Below are 17,521 nucleotides of genomic sequence, written 5' to 3' on the forward strand. Positions count from 1 at the left end.
TTCTAATGATACTAATTATGTATTATAAATATTGATACTTTTTAATATATAATTGTCGGCAGTTGTTTTTCGGAAAGCGCAAGCGACAATTAAAAAGGGACGGAGAGAGTACTTTTTGCATGAAACGAAGAGGAGAGAGAAGTAAGTAGTTTCACCATGGTGAAACCGTGCGGGCGTTGTTTCCCACGCGGTGAAACGGAATGAAATTCCCACTGAGGGCTAAATCGTTTCACCATCAATTATTTTGCAGTAATTAAATGCTTTGCCAGCCTACGTCAAGGTGAAACTCATGCATTGTGGAGGTTGTTTCATTATTCATTTCATTGATGCCTTGTCAGCAGATTTGTTTTGGAAACAGTGCATTAAAACGGGCTAGTGAGACTAGCCTAAGGGCACTCACAATGCAGACTCTATCATATAGTCTAAAGTTATTTATTACTTCGAACAATGTGGACTTGGAGTCTAAATAAGACTTGGAGTCTTATTTTTTCAACCTCTTTCTTCAATAAATATGCTATCACATCAGCAAAATACCATAAATAATATATAATTAATTTTTTTGATGAATCTGGAGGGGCCTTGGCCCCTGCAGTAACTTTTTATTTTTTTTAAAAAAATAAGTCTGGTGAAGCAGTTACAATGGGAGTTCAAGATACATCGAAGGAGTAGAAAAAAATGTAAAGTAAAGTACAGTCTAAGATAAGTTTTGTATCCATGATTCAAATTCCTGTTTGAGCTGCATTTTGATCCTGTAAGAGACCAACCCTACTTCCTTTAGAAAAAGAGCTTTTACTTCTTGTAATCCCAGCTGATTATTGTTGAATATCATTTCATTTCTGACTTTTCAAATTGTCCAGCACATCATTATTATGGCAATCATGAAGAATCTGGTTTGTGCTTGGTCCTTTATGGCTGTGATGTTCTGAAAAGTTGACCCTGCTGATATTGTTTCAATGTTTATAAGGCCCCAGCATTGTTGAGCAAAGGGGCAGCCCCAAAAGAGGTGTTGTGCCGTTTCCTCTTGTCCAGTGATGCAGATTTCACATGAGTAGATATCTAGGATCATTGTTTTCCTTCTGAGAATGTTTCTGGTACTTAGTCTGTCATTTAACAGTAACCAACAGAAAACCTTATGCTTAGGTTGGCATGGAGACTTCCAAATCCAATGAAACGCAGGTTCAATTTGCTGGTGGCCCATTAATCTTTCGTAGGCTTTAGAGGAACTGTATACGAAATTGTTGCCAAAGAAGGTCCAAACATTAATTACTCTTGCATTGTGAGTGCCAAGCAAACAGATCTCCGGCCGACCGTCACGACGATTTCTAAAGGCTATCCCATAGGGAAATGTTCGTGCGTCAGATTTCGAGTCACGTGCAACCCCGATAGGTGTACCTGTTTGACCCTTACGAAAATTGACTATGCTTGTCGTCGATTCAGAGCCGACAAATTCTTTTAAATTTTTGTTGGTTTGATCACCTTGAAAATAATCCTTCTTGTGCGTTATGTAAAAAAAAATAAACCAACAAATTAATAATGTTGATTTCTTACATGTTACGAGCATAAAGTAACTCGTAACCCACAGAAAACATAGAGTATATATTGGATATTTAGTAGTGTTCCCCAATTTTACTATTTTTTTCAAGCTTCACTACAAGACTAATCACTCCGGTGACTTTGCTGCAACCAAATGCCAGTCGATGACTTTTATCTCCACCTTCAGGAAGCCACTGTCGCAGCCCGTGTCCTCTTGTCGTCGCCATGCCTCCGGGTCGATCACCAAGTCAGCAAGGGCGCGGACAATTGAGGATGCTGAGGCTCATCCCCAAACGGAGTGCCTCGCCCGGATGTGAAGAGAGGAGTTCCAGAACAGCCTTCGAGCTGCCGCTGTCGCCGTCAACATGGAAGGCCATGCTAGTTCTATTTCCAGGCAAGAAGCAGTGGACCTCTAGGGCCGTGCACGATGAATAAGCGTTATCCCTATTAGAGAAGTCGGCTAAATGATGACGTGGAGGAGAGAGAAGAGAAGAGAGAATAAAAACGGGCTGTAAGTTTACAGCCGGCTGGCTCAGACACAAGAACCAAAAAAGTATGTGAGAGAGACAAGTGGACCATGTATTAATAATGATGAACTAACCATTATATGAGTGGGCTGCAAGAAGCGCAGCGACGAAGCCAGTAGTGGGGCTAGGGGGGCTCCAGCCCCCCTAGGCCCCTACTGTTGCTGGTCTAGTGGAATCCCTAGTGCCATCATTCTAATTTTAGACACAAATTTATAAGGTAGAGTGGGCTGAGAACTTTATTTTTTAAATATATTTTGTGAATTTCATCATTAATGTATATTTACAAGGGGTAATAGTAGAGCTAAGTCGATGTAGAACTTTTGTTCAGCTCCCTCTAAATTTTTTCATGGCTTCGTCCCTAAAGAAACCTTACAGCCTACAGTTGACTGTATTATTAGCCTTGCTCTTAAGGTATAATATTTGGTCCCAAATTTACATCCCAAATATATATTGAAAATAAATTTGGTAGTTAGGTCAGTCGCAGCCTGTGATGTTGGCTCCTCACCAGCATCGTTGTTTGGCTTCTCTGTAATGGATTAAAACTTCTTTACTTTTAATGAAAACAGATCTAGTCACATGGCAAAAAAAAAAAATACAAGGCTGGTATCTTTCTTAATATTCTCTTTTGCAAGTGGATAATATTCTCTAATACATTTGGATAACTACCTAAAATAACTATGGATAATTATTTTGTTGGAGATTTGATGAAGCTGCTATTGAATATGCAAAATTATACTCTTTCTATTTTAAATTATAAACCACTTTGATTCTTTCGGTACATCAATTTTGCTATATAACTAGGGCCTTGTTTAGTTCCCAAAAAATTTTGCAAAATTTTTTAGATTTCCCGTCACATCGAATCTTTAGACGCATGCATGAAGTATTAAATATATATGAAAATAAAAACTAATTGCACAGTTTGGTCGAAATTGACGAGACGAATCTTTTGAGCCTAGTTAGTCTCTGATTGGATAATTTTTGTCAAATACAAACGAAAGTGCTACAGTGTCGATTTTGCAAAAAATTTTGGAACTAAACAAGACCTAGATGCAACGTATATTTAGATACATACCAAAATTCATATATTAAAAAAATTTAAAACGATTTGTAGCTTGAAATGGATGGAGTATTATAGAAAAACTATCGATTGGACAGTGCTTTGGGTGGGGTTGGGGGCGATAAAACTCACCAAAATTGTTGCGCAGCCATATATACAAAGTGCCGGAAAATATATATCAGGTTTCTTGTAGTGCTTGCGTTGACTCCATTTTATCGCCATTTCTTAGTAGTACTATGTAATAACCAGTTTGCGTCTAGAATCGCCGAAGACTTGGCACAAAAGGTTTTCTTCCACTCATACTCCATAAGAATATGCGTGCATACATTACCTAATCCATCACATCATCGGTTGAGAAATAAACTAATTATTAAAGCGCTGCGATTCCATCAAATGGAATGACCGTACCGATTGGTGACGACACCATATACTGCATGATGCGTTTCCAAAAAACCAAAAAAAAAAACAATTCCATGCCTGCATGAAGGAAGCAAGCTAGTAAAAATTGTATATTGTATAATTGACTAGTGGTTACCAAACATAGGGTTTGTGTGCGTGCATTCTTAGGGTGAGTGCACGTGTATTGTGAGGATCTGTGTGGTACTCAACACACATAAGCCAGTGATCCACATGGTGCTCACACGAGGACAATCTTTGTTGTGACGTGTATCATCGTTATCCACAAGTGACGCACGCGTGAGGCCACCATTGAAATTAGGAGTAGGATGAGAACGTGCGGTGGGCGGTGTGGCTGGTGGCAAGATTTCCATGGATTGGGGCAGGAAACTAGAGGACTATGGTGAGAATATGATGCTAGGGTTTGGGGTTGATGGGGTTTTCCATGATCGGTAGGCTTAGAACGAGGAGGGGTTCAACAACAATGGCGGGGCTAGTTAGCAAGCTTTTCTCCTTCGGTTGAATTTAGGAGAGGGCAGGGCTAGGCCACTTGCAGTTCATGAGCCGATGGTCACCACCGGCCATGGACGGAAGTAGAGGCCAAAGGCAGAGGTGAGTTGGCATGGTTTATCAAAGAACAACCAGTCATCGAAGAAAATGAACAGTGGAGAGAAAGAGAATCGTAGGCACGGTAATAAAGGTTGTCCTTACTTACAAACGAATAATATACTTCGCTTCAAGCATGGATAACTTAATGAGTAACTGAAATAATAATCTGAACGGAAGAAAAAATTTGTTTAGAATATCCTGCTTGCTTCAGTTTATCTGCCGATTCTATCAGTCATTCAACAGTATTTTTCTCTCATAACAAATCCACATATTATTAGTAACTTTTGTGCAGTGCAATATGAGGCTACTGTTAGTACGTACAAGTACAATCACTACCGTTGACTTTAATCGGTTTGACAGGATCGAAGATTCGAATATAATGGCCAACCTAGTGTGTGCATGCTTTTCAATGATTAGCACACGTGCGCGCACACACACACACACAACAGAGGTGCCGACGTCTATTCTTAGATCTCCTTGGTCCTTTGCTTGCTAGGTAGGAGCACGTTGCCATCAACTTGCTGCCTGCATGCATGTTGTCTATCCATGTGTCCCAGAAATTCTCACCGACTATGGCCGCCCCATTTGTCTGTTCGTGCAAAATCACACACACCGATGCGTACCTATGTCGAGTCATCGAGCACGCACACGGCACACACGCATGGCGAGTCTTCCTACTTAAGATATGTATATATATAGGTTCTTATCGTCCTTATTTAATTAGTTCAGTGACGGACCCATGATTTTAAAATTGGGTATGTCCAAATCAGAAAATATATATCATAAATAAGCAAGGGCATGGATTTGAGATATATCTCTAAATTTTATTAAGAAGGAGAGCGAATTAAGATCTGCTCCGGCTTCTAACTACCATAAATTTCCCATTGAAATTGCCCTTACTATGCTAGCACCAGGTGGAATAGGCGACGGCCCACGGCCAAGCTACGGTTGAACACTTGCTGAGTGCCCGAGCTGCACGAGTGGTGGATATACCGTAGCACTACATGTCTCTGCGCCAGCGACGAAGCTAGAAAAAATTTTAGGTTGGACTGAATAAAATTCGACGGTGAGTTATCTCTACTATGACCCCTAACAAAGTCATAATAGACATATATATAATAGCTTGAATCAATCTTATATTGAAAATGTCGACCAACGATAAATTTCACAAAATACATCATAAAAAAATAAAGTTCATTCAGACTGACCAATTGCGAAACTAATAAACAACCCCACGTTGCTCCACATTATTCGTCCGAAGTAGCAACCTACACAAATATACATAATTTATTAGTCATACATTTATGGATCTCTAAATTATAAATTTAGAAGAGAATAGAGTGTACCACTACTTTCTTAGGCAATAACATATGTCGCTTTTTCATCTCTTGAAACCACTTTTAATCTTTTCATTATCAATCTTTCTAAATATCTCCTTCTCAGTATAACATATCATCAAGTCATTGAGCCATTCATCACCCATTTTATGGCGCAAATCTATCTTTGTAATGCATGTTCAAGGCTGAATCAACTGAAGTTGTTGCCACTTGTACTATCAAGATTAGCTCAATGAGACGATAAACCAATTTAAAAGATATGTGCATTTTAGTCTGACCATAATTTCAGCAATTTTTCAAAGCTCAGTATCCTTACTTCCTTAGCATTCTTCCAATTCTAATAACCTTGATGAGTAAAGACAACACTCCCAAATTTTTAGTCTTCCCCGAATTAAAGAAAAGATAGCAATATAAGCAATAAGCAGCATCCTTGGACTCACTATAATTGTGCATAAAAAATCAAGGCAGGGCTAAGGGGGGCTTCACGTTACCTAGATCGGTAGGTTGGGCTGAAGCCCGGCTTGCCTAGCTAGTAGCTTCATCGCTGCTCTGCGCCCTTAGGGCGTTACTACGCTAGGGTGGTTCCGGCCGACCGAGCATCTACTTCTAATTAGGCAGGCGCTAGGGTTCCATTTTGTGACTCTAGCGCTCTGCCTCCCTAGTTAGTAGACCAAGGAAGGAAACAGGACTAGGATGTCATCCTAAAACTATAAGGGCCATTCAGGGTGGTCAATTGACCTGATAGGTAATGGGCCACAACATGGCTACATAGGCTGTTGTTTTCTGATGAATAAGGTAAGGACAATTGCAAATGGAAACTTAATTATACTATACATATGTATATATGTAAGTATAACCTACTAACCTTTGGGACAAAGATGTTTGGTATACCTAGGAATATCTAGGCACAGCTGCAAGTCCACCCATGTTTTAGTTGAATGACAATTTATGACAAAGTACAGAGTACACATGCGTGCTAAAAAAAGTCAATTGTGTGACCCTATGGATAGTGTGTGCTAAGGATGCCAGGTCAAATAAATAATGTGATAGAATCTGCCATAAGTTTAGCATAAACAAAAAAAAATTAAGTTAATTAGTTTGGTTCCTTGCGACAGAACCAAGTCCACCCAACCCTTGAATCAACATGTATGCTTGTATTTTTTGGATAATTATGTGAACACAAGGTTGATATGTGCCTATATGTTCTAAGTGATGAAGGTTTGTCAGGTAGATAATCAAAGCTTTGGTAAAATATGTGTGGGACTCAACGAGGCTTGAATTGTGTGTGCAACATATCTCTTACCTTGTGAATGTGCGGTAGTGAGTGTAAGATAGTCGATGATAGTGGAAAAAGTTAATCAAGGAGTATGTGCCTAATGAACCGAAATGGTGAAGGATGGAAACAAAGGCTCAGACCAATCGCAGGTATATATGTACATAATAATCCACACAAACAAGAAACAAGTACAAGCCAAGGTTGAAAAATAAACATTTGTACTTAATATTAGTTTTAAGTATTGAAAAGAGAAGGGCTCCATATATGGTTGAGAGATAAAACTATACTCTACAGTTGTAGGCTGTAAGGTGATTGTATAGTTTTTCCTTCTATATGAAAGTTTACTTACAATATAAGCAAAATGCACCTCTCCATACATACTATGTACTTTCTCCTATTGAAAGTATCGTTTTTGACTTTTTGTACTGTGTTTGATTGTTCGTCTTATTTATTTTTTTAAATGATAAAAATTATTAAAGTATTTCTAATAATAAAATAATTAATATAAAAATAATTAATATTTATATAAAATTTTTAAATAAGACGAATAATCAAACAAGATGACACGAAATCCAAAACGTTATTTTTATTGGAACGGGGGGAGTTCATACGAGGGTGGTAACAGGATGCCATGTGGCCATTCCTGGCCTTGGCATGGCATGTGGCGGTTGCCATCTGTCACCTGTGGATACGTGTACGTGCCAGAGCGACTCGGACGGACAGCCGAGATGGCGATGGGGCGATGAAGAAGAATCCGGTGGAGCTCGATTTCCATCCACCGGTCGGGCAACGCGTACCTAAGCTAGCTTTAGCTTCCGTTTCTTTATTTCCCTCAAACCTAGCATATATGCCACCACATGATGTGGCCATGTACACGTATGCAGGTCGATAATCAGAAAGAAAGAAACCATCCATCATTATTGTTAAACTGAAAACCTGTCGATCCATTATTAACAGTTGCTTTGGAGTAGCTATGAGGTCGTCACACAAAACCAGAGCCAGCCAGGACCTGCAGCTAGCTGCAGGTACGTACGTGTGCAATCCGAGCACACACACATATCTGGCCTTGTCGCAACCAGATTTTTCAATTTCTCTTAGTAATGTGGGTTTTTTTCTAGTGTTTTAGCATTTAAAATTTAGTATAAATTTTTTTAGTAAATGCCTCCTAGTGAGGATTCTCTAGTGTTTGACTAGTGGTAGTGTTTTATTACTAACTAAAAATACTAGGAGAACTCTACCATTTTGTAGCGTGTTGTTGTAAATTAAAAACCGTCGACGATATATGATGAGTTGGAGGCAGTGGCAAGCAACACTTGCATGCCAGTCAAAAGGAGCGAGTGTAACGTGCGTGCCTGGTACGGTTTGGCGATATGTATGACTGGCGGATCGTCGTCAGAGATCGGGTGGAGGCTTCTCACTGCCACATCGCATTCAGGCTAAAGCGAGCCAACAACTAAGATCGGACGCACGTACGGGTGTCAACACGTGAATAATTTAGAATTTATCCCGGAGTACAAGCAACAACATGGTCCATATGATCACCAAAAAAAAAAAAGCTCCCCCTTGGTTTTTCTTAGGCCCTATTTGGAGCCGAGACCGGCCAACGTGTGACCGCAATAAGCCGAACGCAGTTCGAATTTTGCGATTTGTGATTTCGGCTTTCGTAGTTTATTTTCATACTTATTTAGTTACGCACGACCGATCAACACGTAAAAATCACAGGGCGTTCAGGATTTTCTCTGGCATCTCGGGTATAAGCGCCACAACCGCGGATACAATCACGGCCTTAGTGATAAGCTAACATAAACATTAGTTCAGAAATAAGCTTGTCCCAAATTAACATGCATCGTATATATTTAATTAAGGCCTTGTTTAGTTCCCAAAATATTTTGTAAAATTTTTCACATTTCCTGTCACATCGAATCTTGCGGCACATGCATGTAACACTAAATATAAATAAAATAAATAACTAATTATACCGTTTATCTGTAATTTGCGAGACGAATCTTTTGAGCCTAGTTATTCCATTATTGGACAATATTTGTCAAATACAAACGAAAGTGCTACTGTTCATATTTTGCAAATTTTTTTTGAAGTAAATAAGGCCAAAACAACAAAATGGACTCAACTGGTTGTGTCAACGCACAGTACTTGCATAATACATACTATTTGTTTCCTGGCCCACCTTTATTTAGGCCTTATTTAGTTCACCCCAAAACCAAAAAGTTTTCAAGATTCTCTGTCACATCGAATCTTTTGGCACATGCATGAAGCATTAAATATAGACGAAAATAAAAACTAATTGCACAGTTTAACTGTAAATCGCAAGACGAATCTTTTGATCTTAGTTAATCCATGATTGGATAATATTTGCCACAAATAAACGAAAGTGCTACAATAGCGAAATCCAAAATCTTTTCGCATCTAAACAAGGCCTTAGACTCTCCTACCAAGGTTATGTTTTTCTCAAGTGCATAATTTAGCATTTTAAATAAATAAATTTGGTCATCATCTTTTATCCCCGTGCTCCATTGTCCATTCCATTATGGAATTTGCATATGAGTGATGGCCCAACAGTGTAGGTGCATACATCAGTGATGATGATTCCATTTCAACAAGACCACACGTGTGTCGAAAAAGCTCAAAGAAATCTTTGAACAAGTCCGGAAAAAAAAACTTTTATTCGATTCAGCTCACGCACGCACGCACGGCTGATTAACTTGTTATATATTATACTGTAATAATAATGAGGCGAAAAGTCCGGTCCAAGTCTGCTAGCTAGCAAGCTGCTAGCCGCACACATGTTTCCTGCTTGCTTGCGTCGTCTGCAGATCTGCACGATGATGTCAGGCTAATTAGATCTGATCCTCCAGTTTTCTTGGAGCATCTGCGGGGAAAAAAAAAATCCACAGTCGCAGAATTGACTCTTTGTTTTTTTTTTAAAAAAAAGAGAAAAACTCAAACGGTCATGCGTCAGTCCTAATTCTGCTGTAAAAAAAGGAAAATGTAAAACTGACCAAGTGGAGAAGACACATCTCTGCATCGCTCATCGCGCCAAATGGGCACTGGAACTAGAAAATGGTGGAAGTGGAACGTGATTTTACCACGAGTGCACATCGGGTAGCTGGCGCAGGTGTCCACCTCAGAATTATCCACAGTAGCCGCCGCAAGGAGAAGCACTGCACCAAGACTGGACTATGAACGTGCAGTCACCATCCATATGCATGTGTGCCTTCTTCAGTGAGTGCTTATCTCTCTCTCTCTCGTTATCCACTGTAGTGCACTAATGCCACGAAGGAGCAGTGATCCTACCTGCTCGAGGTGACCATCAGCAGAGGCACACTAGTAGTACTAATTTACAAGCTACTACCTGGTGGGTGGTGGCTAGGCTGAAAATTAAAGAATGGCTTTGCCTAATGCAATCATGAGAATGGAAACACGTACGTGAAACGACAGCGAAGGTTACCTCAACGAGCTCAAGTTCTCCGCTCTGCACACACGATCCGTTACATAATCTATCCTAAGGGATGTTTAGTTGAGGTTGGTAAATTTTAACATGTACTGTATGCATGTATTCAAATATTTGATATGACGGACGGTAAAGTTTACCGAAGGAAACCAAACACCCCCTAAATCAGATGCCCAGGAGGAACAGATAGCTGCGAACAATCGAGCGCAGCGAAAGTAATCGACCACATCAGTATGAGTCAGTACTCAGTACAGACGAATCTGTTCAGTGCTAAAACATTCAACATAGCCTGCAGACGAGCACTTGCAATATAGGCTGAATCAGTCACGGACTCCTTCCAGAAAAGAGCAAATCAAAAGTGGACAGCTAAAACGTGCGCCACTGTATTCTTCACGAGTCAAATTTGCACCAGCGACAGATCTGCGATCGCCAGGCGCCAGGCGAGACCTGGCATCCAGTCAAACAACCGTCTCTCACAAGGAATACATGGTTATACCAAGACACGAATTCTTTCTGACTTTTTGGGTTTCTGACCCAGATTTACCAGAGACGCACCTAAAATATGCAAACAGCTTGACCTGGGAATCTCCTCTAAAAGAAACAACAGACATGCTTTTGATTGGCATCTCCCTGCCTTATTGTCAATATACAACAGGATAAGTGTTCACACATGACACGGTAAAGCGAGATGGAACTTCCCACAAGTTACATCTTACGCGCTGCTCCAGGCTGACATTGACAACCTAGAGTGCTTAGACTACCAAACCATATCGGCAATCATCAAGAGTACTCGATGGGCATATATATATGATACATTTATAGTGCATGAGTACTTATTTTGTGCCGTGACAAAAGTTTCAAACGGTGGTAAACACACATACTGATCGCTGCTTCTAGGCCAGCTCCTTCCAAAGGGAGCCTTAAGTAGTGGAGTTGAACATTACCATGAGAAGACATCTGTCATTGGTGCATTCTTAGGAGAAGACCATGTCTTATTTATCTGCCAATTGGTTGTTTAGGAAGTCAAGAACCGAAAGGCGCTGCATTTGTACATGACGAAGGTTAGTTCAGAAAAACAGATACAGGCTGAGGAGGAATAATGAGGATCAATATTCAGAAAAACAGATACAGGCTGAGGAGGAATAATGAGGATCAATAATAGCTACCCGCTGTTCAAGGCTAGCTTGTTCAGAATCCAGCTTCAACTTCTCAAGGCATTGAATTGCTTCCTCAAAACCCTCAACTGCTGCACTTTCATTCCCAAGATTTCTATCCACATCCGCGACTTTGGCAAGAGAAGTTGCTAGATCAATGACCTATATCCAAACATTGCACATTAAAATACCATAGTACACTATCCAGAAGCAAACCACTCTCTGAATCATGTGACCATTCTATGCAACAGCTTAGCTCTAATAGAAACAGCTAAAATCAAGCTTGCCTGTTCAAACAAAACAATTCTCAATCTCAAAAACAAAAGTTTCGCCAAATGCTAGCAACCCCCACAACCCCAGAGGAGAGAATTAAGTTAAAATTCAAGTACTGCAGGTTGACCCAAAAGAGGCATTTGGATCCTAGCAAGGACAGGATTTGACTAAACACCTGCAGTGAAGCAGTTAGTTTTCATATAGTTTGACCGAAAATTATTGATTTTTAGGCCATCGGTTCAAAAAGAATCGGTCAGAAAAGTACAAAAAGTCCACTCCTATCCAATTACGACAGACTAACATTTTCGCCAGAAGAACAGTAAAAGTACTATTGTGCCAAATTTCCAGATCATTAGTTTGGTTGCTCCCCCTATTTCCTCTTTCCTATCACATCACTTCCACATAGCACTTCACAGATAATCCTCTATTCTAACTAAACGTTCTGCCATATGTGCATGTCAGCATTTGCTTCCTCTCATGTATACTTGTGTTTGTGTACTACTGCCGTTGTGTTTATGTGAATACATTGTCATGCCTTGTGTGCCAGTGTCCCTTTGTCCATGTTGACATCTAATGACAAACACCTTACAGCATCTGATTTTCTCTACATGTTCATTTAATAACCCAAACTACAGATAAATGCAGGGCTGTTGAAAATTTTGTCCTTCAGGAGTGACAGTGACACAAGAGCAAAATTTTGTATCCTGAAGGTATATATAAGTCACTTGATCGGAACTAATGCATATAGATATCTAGGTTTGTGCCCGTGCGTTGGAACATATCCTAATCGTCCTTGGACTGTCTTCAATATACCAGTCCAAAAATCTGTCCAAGCCTTCTTCTCTATTGTGGTCGTTCCTGTGTTTGGTTGCTGCAACCCTATTTTGGACAGGCAGATGGATATTTGGCCAAAGCATTGCTGATCTTGCACCTCAAGTTATGACCTTAGTTTCCACAAGGAAGAGGAACAGGCAGACTGTTCTTGAAGCTCTCACTGATCGAGTGATCATGCCTGGGTGCACTACATTCATGGTGCCCTGTCTGCTGAGTGCTGTGTTCTTTTCTGAATACTTCCCCTTTGGGACATCATCCCTGAAATTGTTCTACAGCAGTACAACGAGATGTGGAAGACTCAAGTTTCGAGGTTCTCTTGTGACGGCCATTATTCACAAAAATCGGCCTCCTACGAAAGCATGTTTCAGGGTACTGTTCTATTTGGTCCATATGAAAGAATTTGGAAATCTTGGGCACCCGGCAAGTGTCATTTCTTCATATGGCTAGTAGTGTGTGATAAGTGCTGGACTGCTGATCAGCTTGCAAGGGGAGGTCTTCCACATCTGGCCTGCTGCTCCTCTGTGACCAGGAAGAAGATATAAAACGCCTAATGACAACCTGCGTCTTTGCTCGTGAATTTTGGTTCTTTCTCCTGAGTCAGGTCGGTTTGCGTAATCCCACTCCCCAACCTGATGACTGTTCTTGAGTTAGTTTGGAAACTTAAATCTCCTAGGGATCCCTGACTTTTCCCAGGGTGAACAATCCATGGGGATGTTATTTGAATAAGATATTTAGTTATTCATGGGAGGTTTTCCCTCCCTGCATTTGGCTCCCCTTGTTCCCAAATTAGGCCTTGATGATTGGTGGGACAAAGGCTCTAGTGTGCTCGCTGACCATTTAAGAAAGGGTCTCAACTCTATTATCATCTTAGGGGCCTGGTCCTTGTGGAATCTTCGCAGCCGCTGTATTCTTTATGGTGATTCTCCTAACTTGGCTAGAGCCCTGTTGCTTGTGAATGAGGAGCTTTCTAGGAGATGGCTGGGCCATGAGCCCAAGGGATGAATGTGGACTGATTTCTAGTAGGGGTCATTTCTTTTGTATGTAAAAGGCACGTCTTTTCTGTTTTATAAATCCTAGTGGTGTATGTTGGTGGCATGATGTGGCTTTGTATGGACTCTTCTCTCTTTTTTTCTTCTTAATACAAATATACACACCTCTCGCATGTTCGAGAAAAAAAATCACAAAAAAGTTATAATGTTTTGTCTTGTGCAAATGCCACCATCAGGCCAAAAATAAGACATCAGTGTTCATGTTAATGTATATCTAGATGTCTTTTGTACAATGATTTTATTTAAAAAAAACAATCAGATCAAACAAGACTAATACAGTCATATCCTTCTCCTTTTCAGAACTTCTTTGTGTGAAGTCGACATAACCAATAACTAATCAATTTTATCCTGCAAGCTAGTTACATGTGATTAGGATCTTTAGGATTAAGGTTTCCGTACAAATAGAGATAAGCTACTCCCTCCATTCCAAATTATAAGTCATTTTGGCTTATCTAGACAGCGTATATCTAGATGCATAGCAAAACCTATGTACTTATAAAAGCAAAAACAACACATAATTTGGAACTGAGGGGGTAGTATTCTTAGTTTGTTACCAAGTCAGCTGGTTGGCTAAGGGAAATGAGGCGCCTAATCTATAAAGATTGACATAGGGTGTAGCGTATCACAAAATTAAGCAAGGAATTATCAGGAGAAATCCACCCTCTACCCAAAACCTTGGGTTTAGGTGTCGCTGTCGCCTTGGCAGCACCTGATATCAAGTGTACGGTTCAGCATCGGTTTACCAAACACTCTGAATTCCTTCATCCCCGTAGCTCTCGAATATCTGGTTTCTGATACTATACTATATCTCTCAATTCAGCATGCTTGTCAGACAAATCCTTACTTATCATGTGAAATCATACCCCCTCCCTGACCCCCCACCCCACCACCATATTATACTTCACATTGTACTATTTCCATGATGTGTGTCCATAAGTACAAAATCCTTTGCAGTGCAAGAGTTTAAGAGTAGTACAGGTCCCCCACAATGTACCTGAGAAGCCACTGCAGAGTGTTCTTTTACTGCATTTCTGCGAACATCCAATGAACGGGCATAGTAGTTTCTTGCAGATTGAAGATCGCCATCATAGTAGCGAAGGTCACCAATTTTATTTAGTGAAACAGAGAGAGTATGAACCAGCTGCAGATGAACATAAAAAGATAAATCAGCATACATTATTTTCAATGTTGTTACAATTACACTAAAATTGAATATAACCTCAAGATCTTTTGCAGGGGGTTTCGAGAGGAACTCAGCACTTTCTTCATAGTAAGTGATTGCTGAAGGAACATCTCCCAAGGTCCGACTGAAAACACAGTACAATGATAAGGATGCAGTGTGGAATGAGTTCCATGATTAAATGATTAACAAAATAAGCAAAATTATGTTGATCAACACTGAATGAAGTACAAGATAATTATATGGAAAATGACTGAATGAGGCATGGTACTATAACAGTGATGGAGTGAACATTCACTAATGATAAGTAGCAAAATAAGGCCACCACAGATTCAGAGACATATCAGATACATCAAAGCAATCAGATTCAGATACATGAAAGAAAAAGGAACAGTAAGACTTCACTGTTCTTAAATGGAAAAGATTTCAGGTAGTTGAAACTTAGAACAATCTGATACATGAAAGAACTAACAAGGATTGCTCTTTGAATAAGTACAACTATGCAGGAACCAAGCTCAATATACAGTTAAAATATCAATGTAACATCTGCAGAAAAGAAACATATTTGCTCCCTTATACCAGAATGCACTCTTTAGAGCCTAGAGCCCTAGACCAATACACTCACTATATATAGAAGGGGTAGCAAAAGAAACTAATTGGTAGAGAGATATGGTATGTTAAAAAAAATTGTACACGTCTTTTGTTTTTCTAATCCTAGTTTAACTCATCACAGTATTTTCTTAGTCTGCGGTAAGTGGAAAGAACTTCTCAAGGGAAATAGTTAAGGGCGAACAGACATACCAGCAGTCCCCAAGCATTCCTAATACAGCTCCAAGCTGTGAACATAAGTCTAGGTTAGCTTCTGAAGATTTCAACTCCTCCCTGATGTCATCCGCACACATAGTAAGCCTTGATTTTGCACTTTCAATGTTCTGGGCGCGAAAAGCCTGGAGATGCAATAGTTAGGGTCAATATCTTAAATAGATCCATGAATAATAGAGGACAATTAATTGTGAAAATTTTACAGGTTCAAGAATCTAGTGTTCAATGTAAGAGGCTAAAGCAGTTGATTTAATTACTGACCCTCATAGCTTGCTGCACCAGAAAAGCTCCTCTCTCCATGGAGACATCCTCATATATGACTTTATTCTTGCCACCTGCTGCTTCTACATCCCCTTTAGCATGTGATCGCTTGATTCTGGCATGGCCATCAATGAAGCGATCAACAAGAGTTTGAAGCTCAGCATCAGGCTCAATACCCTCTATATCAGCACCACATAGTGGGCAGTCTTTAAAGCGTGATATACATGCCCTGTCAAAGAAATCCAGTAAGAACCTCTTGAAGCAAGGAATGAAACATGAAGTGCACTTAAGCTGGATGTGAGGCACGAGACACACTTGCAGAATTTATGGGCACACGGCTTGCATTTGCTACTCTCATGGAGCAGTGCCTGGCAGACAATGCAGCTGAGCGGACCAAGCTTGAACATGTTGGAGTCATAGCCAAATGGGCATTTTGCTGGCACAACACGAGGATCAGTGCTCTTTTCCTCACCATGGTCACTACTTTCCTTGAGCTCGCTACCATGATCCTTCCCAGTGACAGGGCATACGCCGCTGATGCTCTTGTCAGATTTTGCAGGGCACACCCCAGCGTTGCTCTTATCAGATTTCACAGGGCATACGCCACCACCATTGGTGGCTCGCGCGAAAGGACAGAGCGAGCTCATGATTTCACTCGTGCTTCCCTGCAGAAAATGGGACAAGAAAATTGAAGCTGTAGATTTGGAGCACCAAATTTATCATATGACAGTGCAACAGAGATTCTATATGTATGTGTGCATAAGTAGAGTCCAGGTATTGGTGCAGAAACAGATTGTTTGAATCAAATACCTAGGGTTGGCTTCCGAATTAACCACACAGTGAGAGTGAGAGTGACATGGCCAGGAAGAGCAAACTACACAGAATTGTTGTTGGGCAAGCAAAGTGCCAGAGACCCAAATAATAACAGAAGCAATTCAATTCGATGGAATTGGGGAACACTAGGCGAACAAACATTGAGGCGTTTGGTTGCAATTGGGTTGGTTAACGGCACAAAGTGAGGGGGGAAGGTCAGTACGAGTAAATATGGAAGGAAGTTGAAAACGAAGGCATGTGAAATTCAAAGTTCAGTAAATTTCAAGTGCATTACAGAGTAGTTTGAGCATTGGAACACACAAATTTCTAAGCTAAGATTTCAAAGTTTGAGTCGCATCGACCAATTTTCTAGTAACAACTAACTTCAATCCCAACCAGGTAGAAGAGGGCGAGAATCACCCACCGCGGCTACTCCGGGCCTTCCCCCGCGGACCTCCCCACGCGACGCCGAGAACAGGCCCGCCGCCGTCCACCTCTGGGCGCAAGGCCCTGCTGCCGCCTCCGGTCCTCCTCCCCCCTGCCACCGCTGCCGCCGGCGTCCTCTCGCACGGGGAGACGAGAGACCGCGAGGGCTCAGGACGTCGATTCACGTGGCGGCGCGGATGTAAGGGCGCCCGGTCCTCGGCTCGGAAAGAAAGAGAGGTCAGATTCCGCGGCGCGGGCGGGGCGGAGAGATCGACGACGACTCGCGACGGCGATATTCTGGTTGTTGTTGGTGGTTCCTTTTGATCTTTTTTTTTTTTTAGGTGAACAAGGTTGGAGGTTGCTATTTTCGGGCAAAAGGCGAAAGAAGAGAGAGCGGCCACGAGCGCGAGTCGTGGCTCGTCGTGGGGAAGACGAGGCTCCAACGGTTAGATGTGTGCCACGTGTGAAGATCCGACGACCACGCTATAACCACCGTTAACGTGTA

General features: G+C 41.0%; 1 protein-coding gene across 1 annotated transcript; it reads right to left on the bottom strand.

Moving 5' to 3' along the window:
• On the bottom strand, positions 10,797 to 17,372 carry LOC110433960. The gene is made up of 8 exons (XM_021457215.1): positions 17,015 to 17,372; positions 16,093 to 16,442; positions 15,778 to 16,006; positions 15,496 to 15,641; positions 14,734 to 14,821; positions 14,509 to 14,655; positions 11,371 to 11,520; positions 10,797 to 11,244 (listed from the first exon to the last, which is right to left on the bottom strand). The coding sequence occupies exons 2-8, from the start codon at positions 16,422 to 16,424 to the stop codon at positions 11,197 to 11,199; spliced, it is 1,140 nt and encodes a 379-aa protein (XP_021312890.1). The 5' UTR covers positions 16,425 to 16,442; positions 17,015 to 17,372; the 3' UTR covers positions 10,797 to 11,196.

This window comes from Sorghum bicolor, chromosome 3, assembly GCF_000003195.3.
Source record: "Sorghum bicolor cultivar BTx623 chromosome 3, Sorghum_bicolor_NCBIv3, whole genome shotgun sequence".
Taxonomy (NCBI): domain Eukaryota; kingdom Viridiplantae; phylum Streptophyta; class Magnoliopsida; order Poales; family Poaceae; genus Sorghum; species Sorghum bicolor.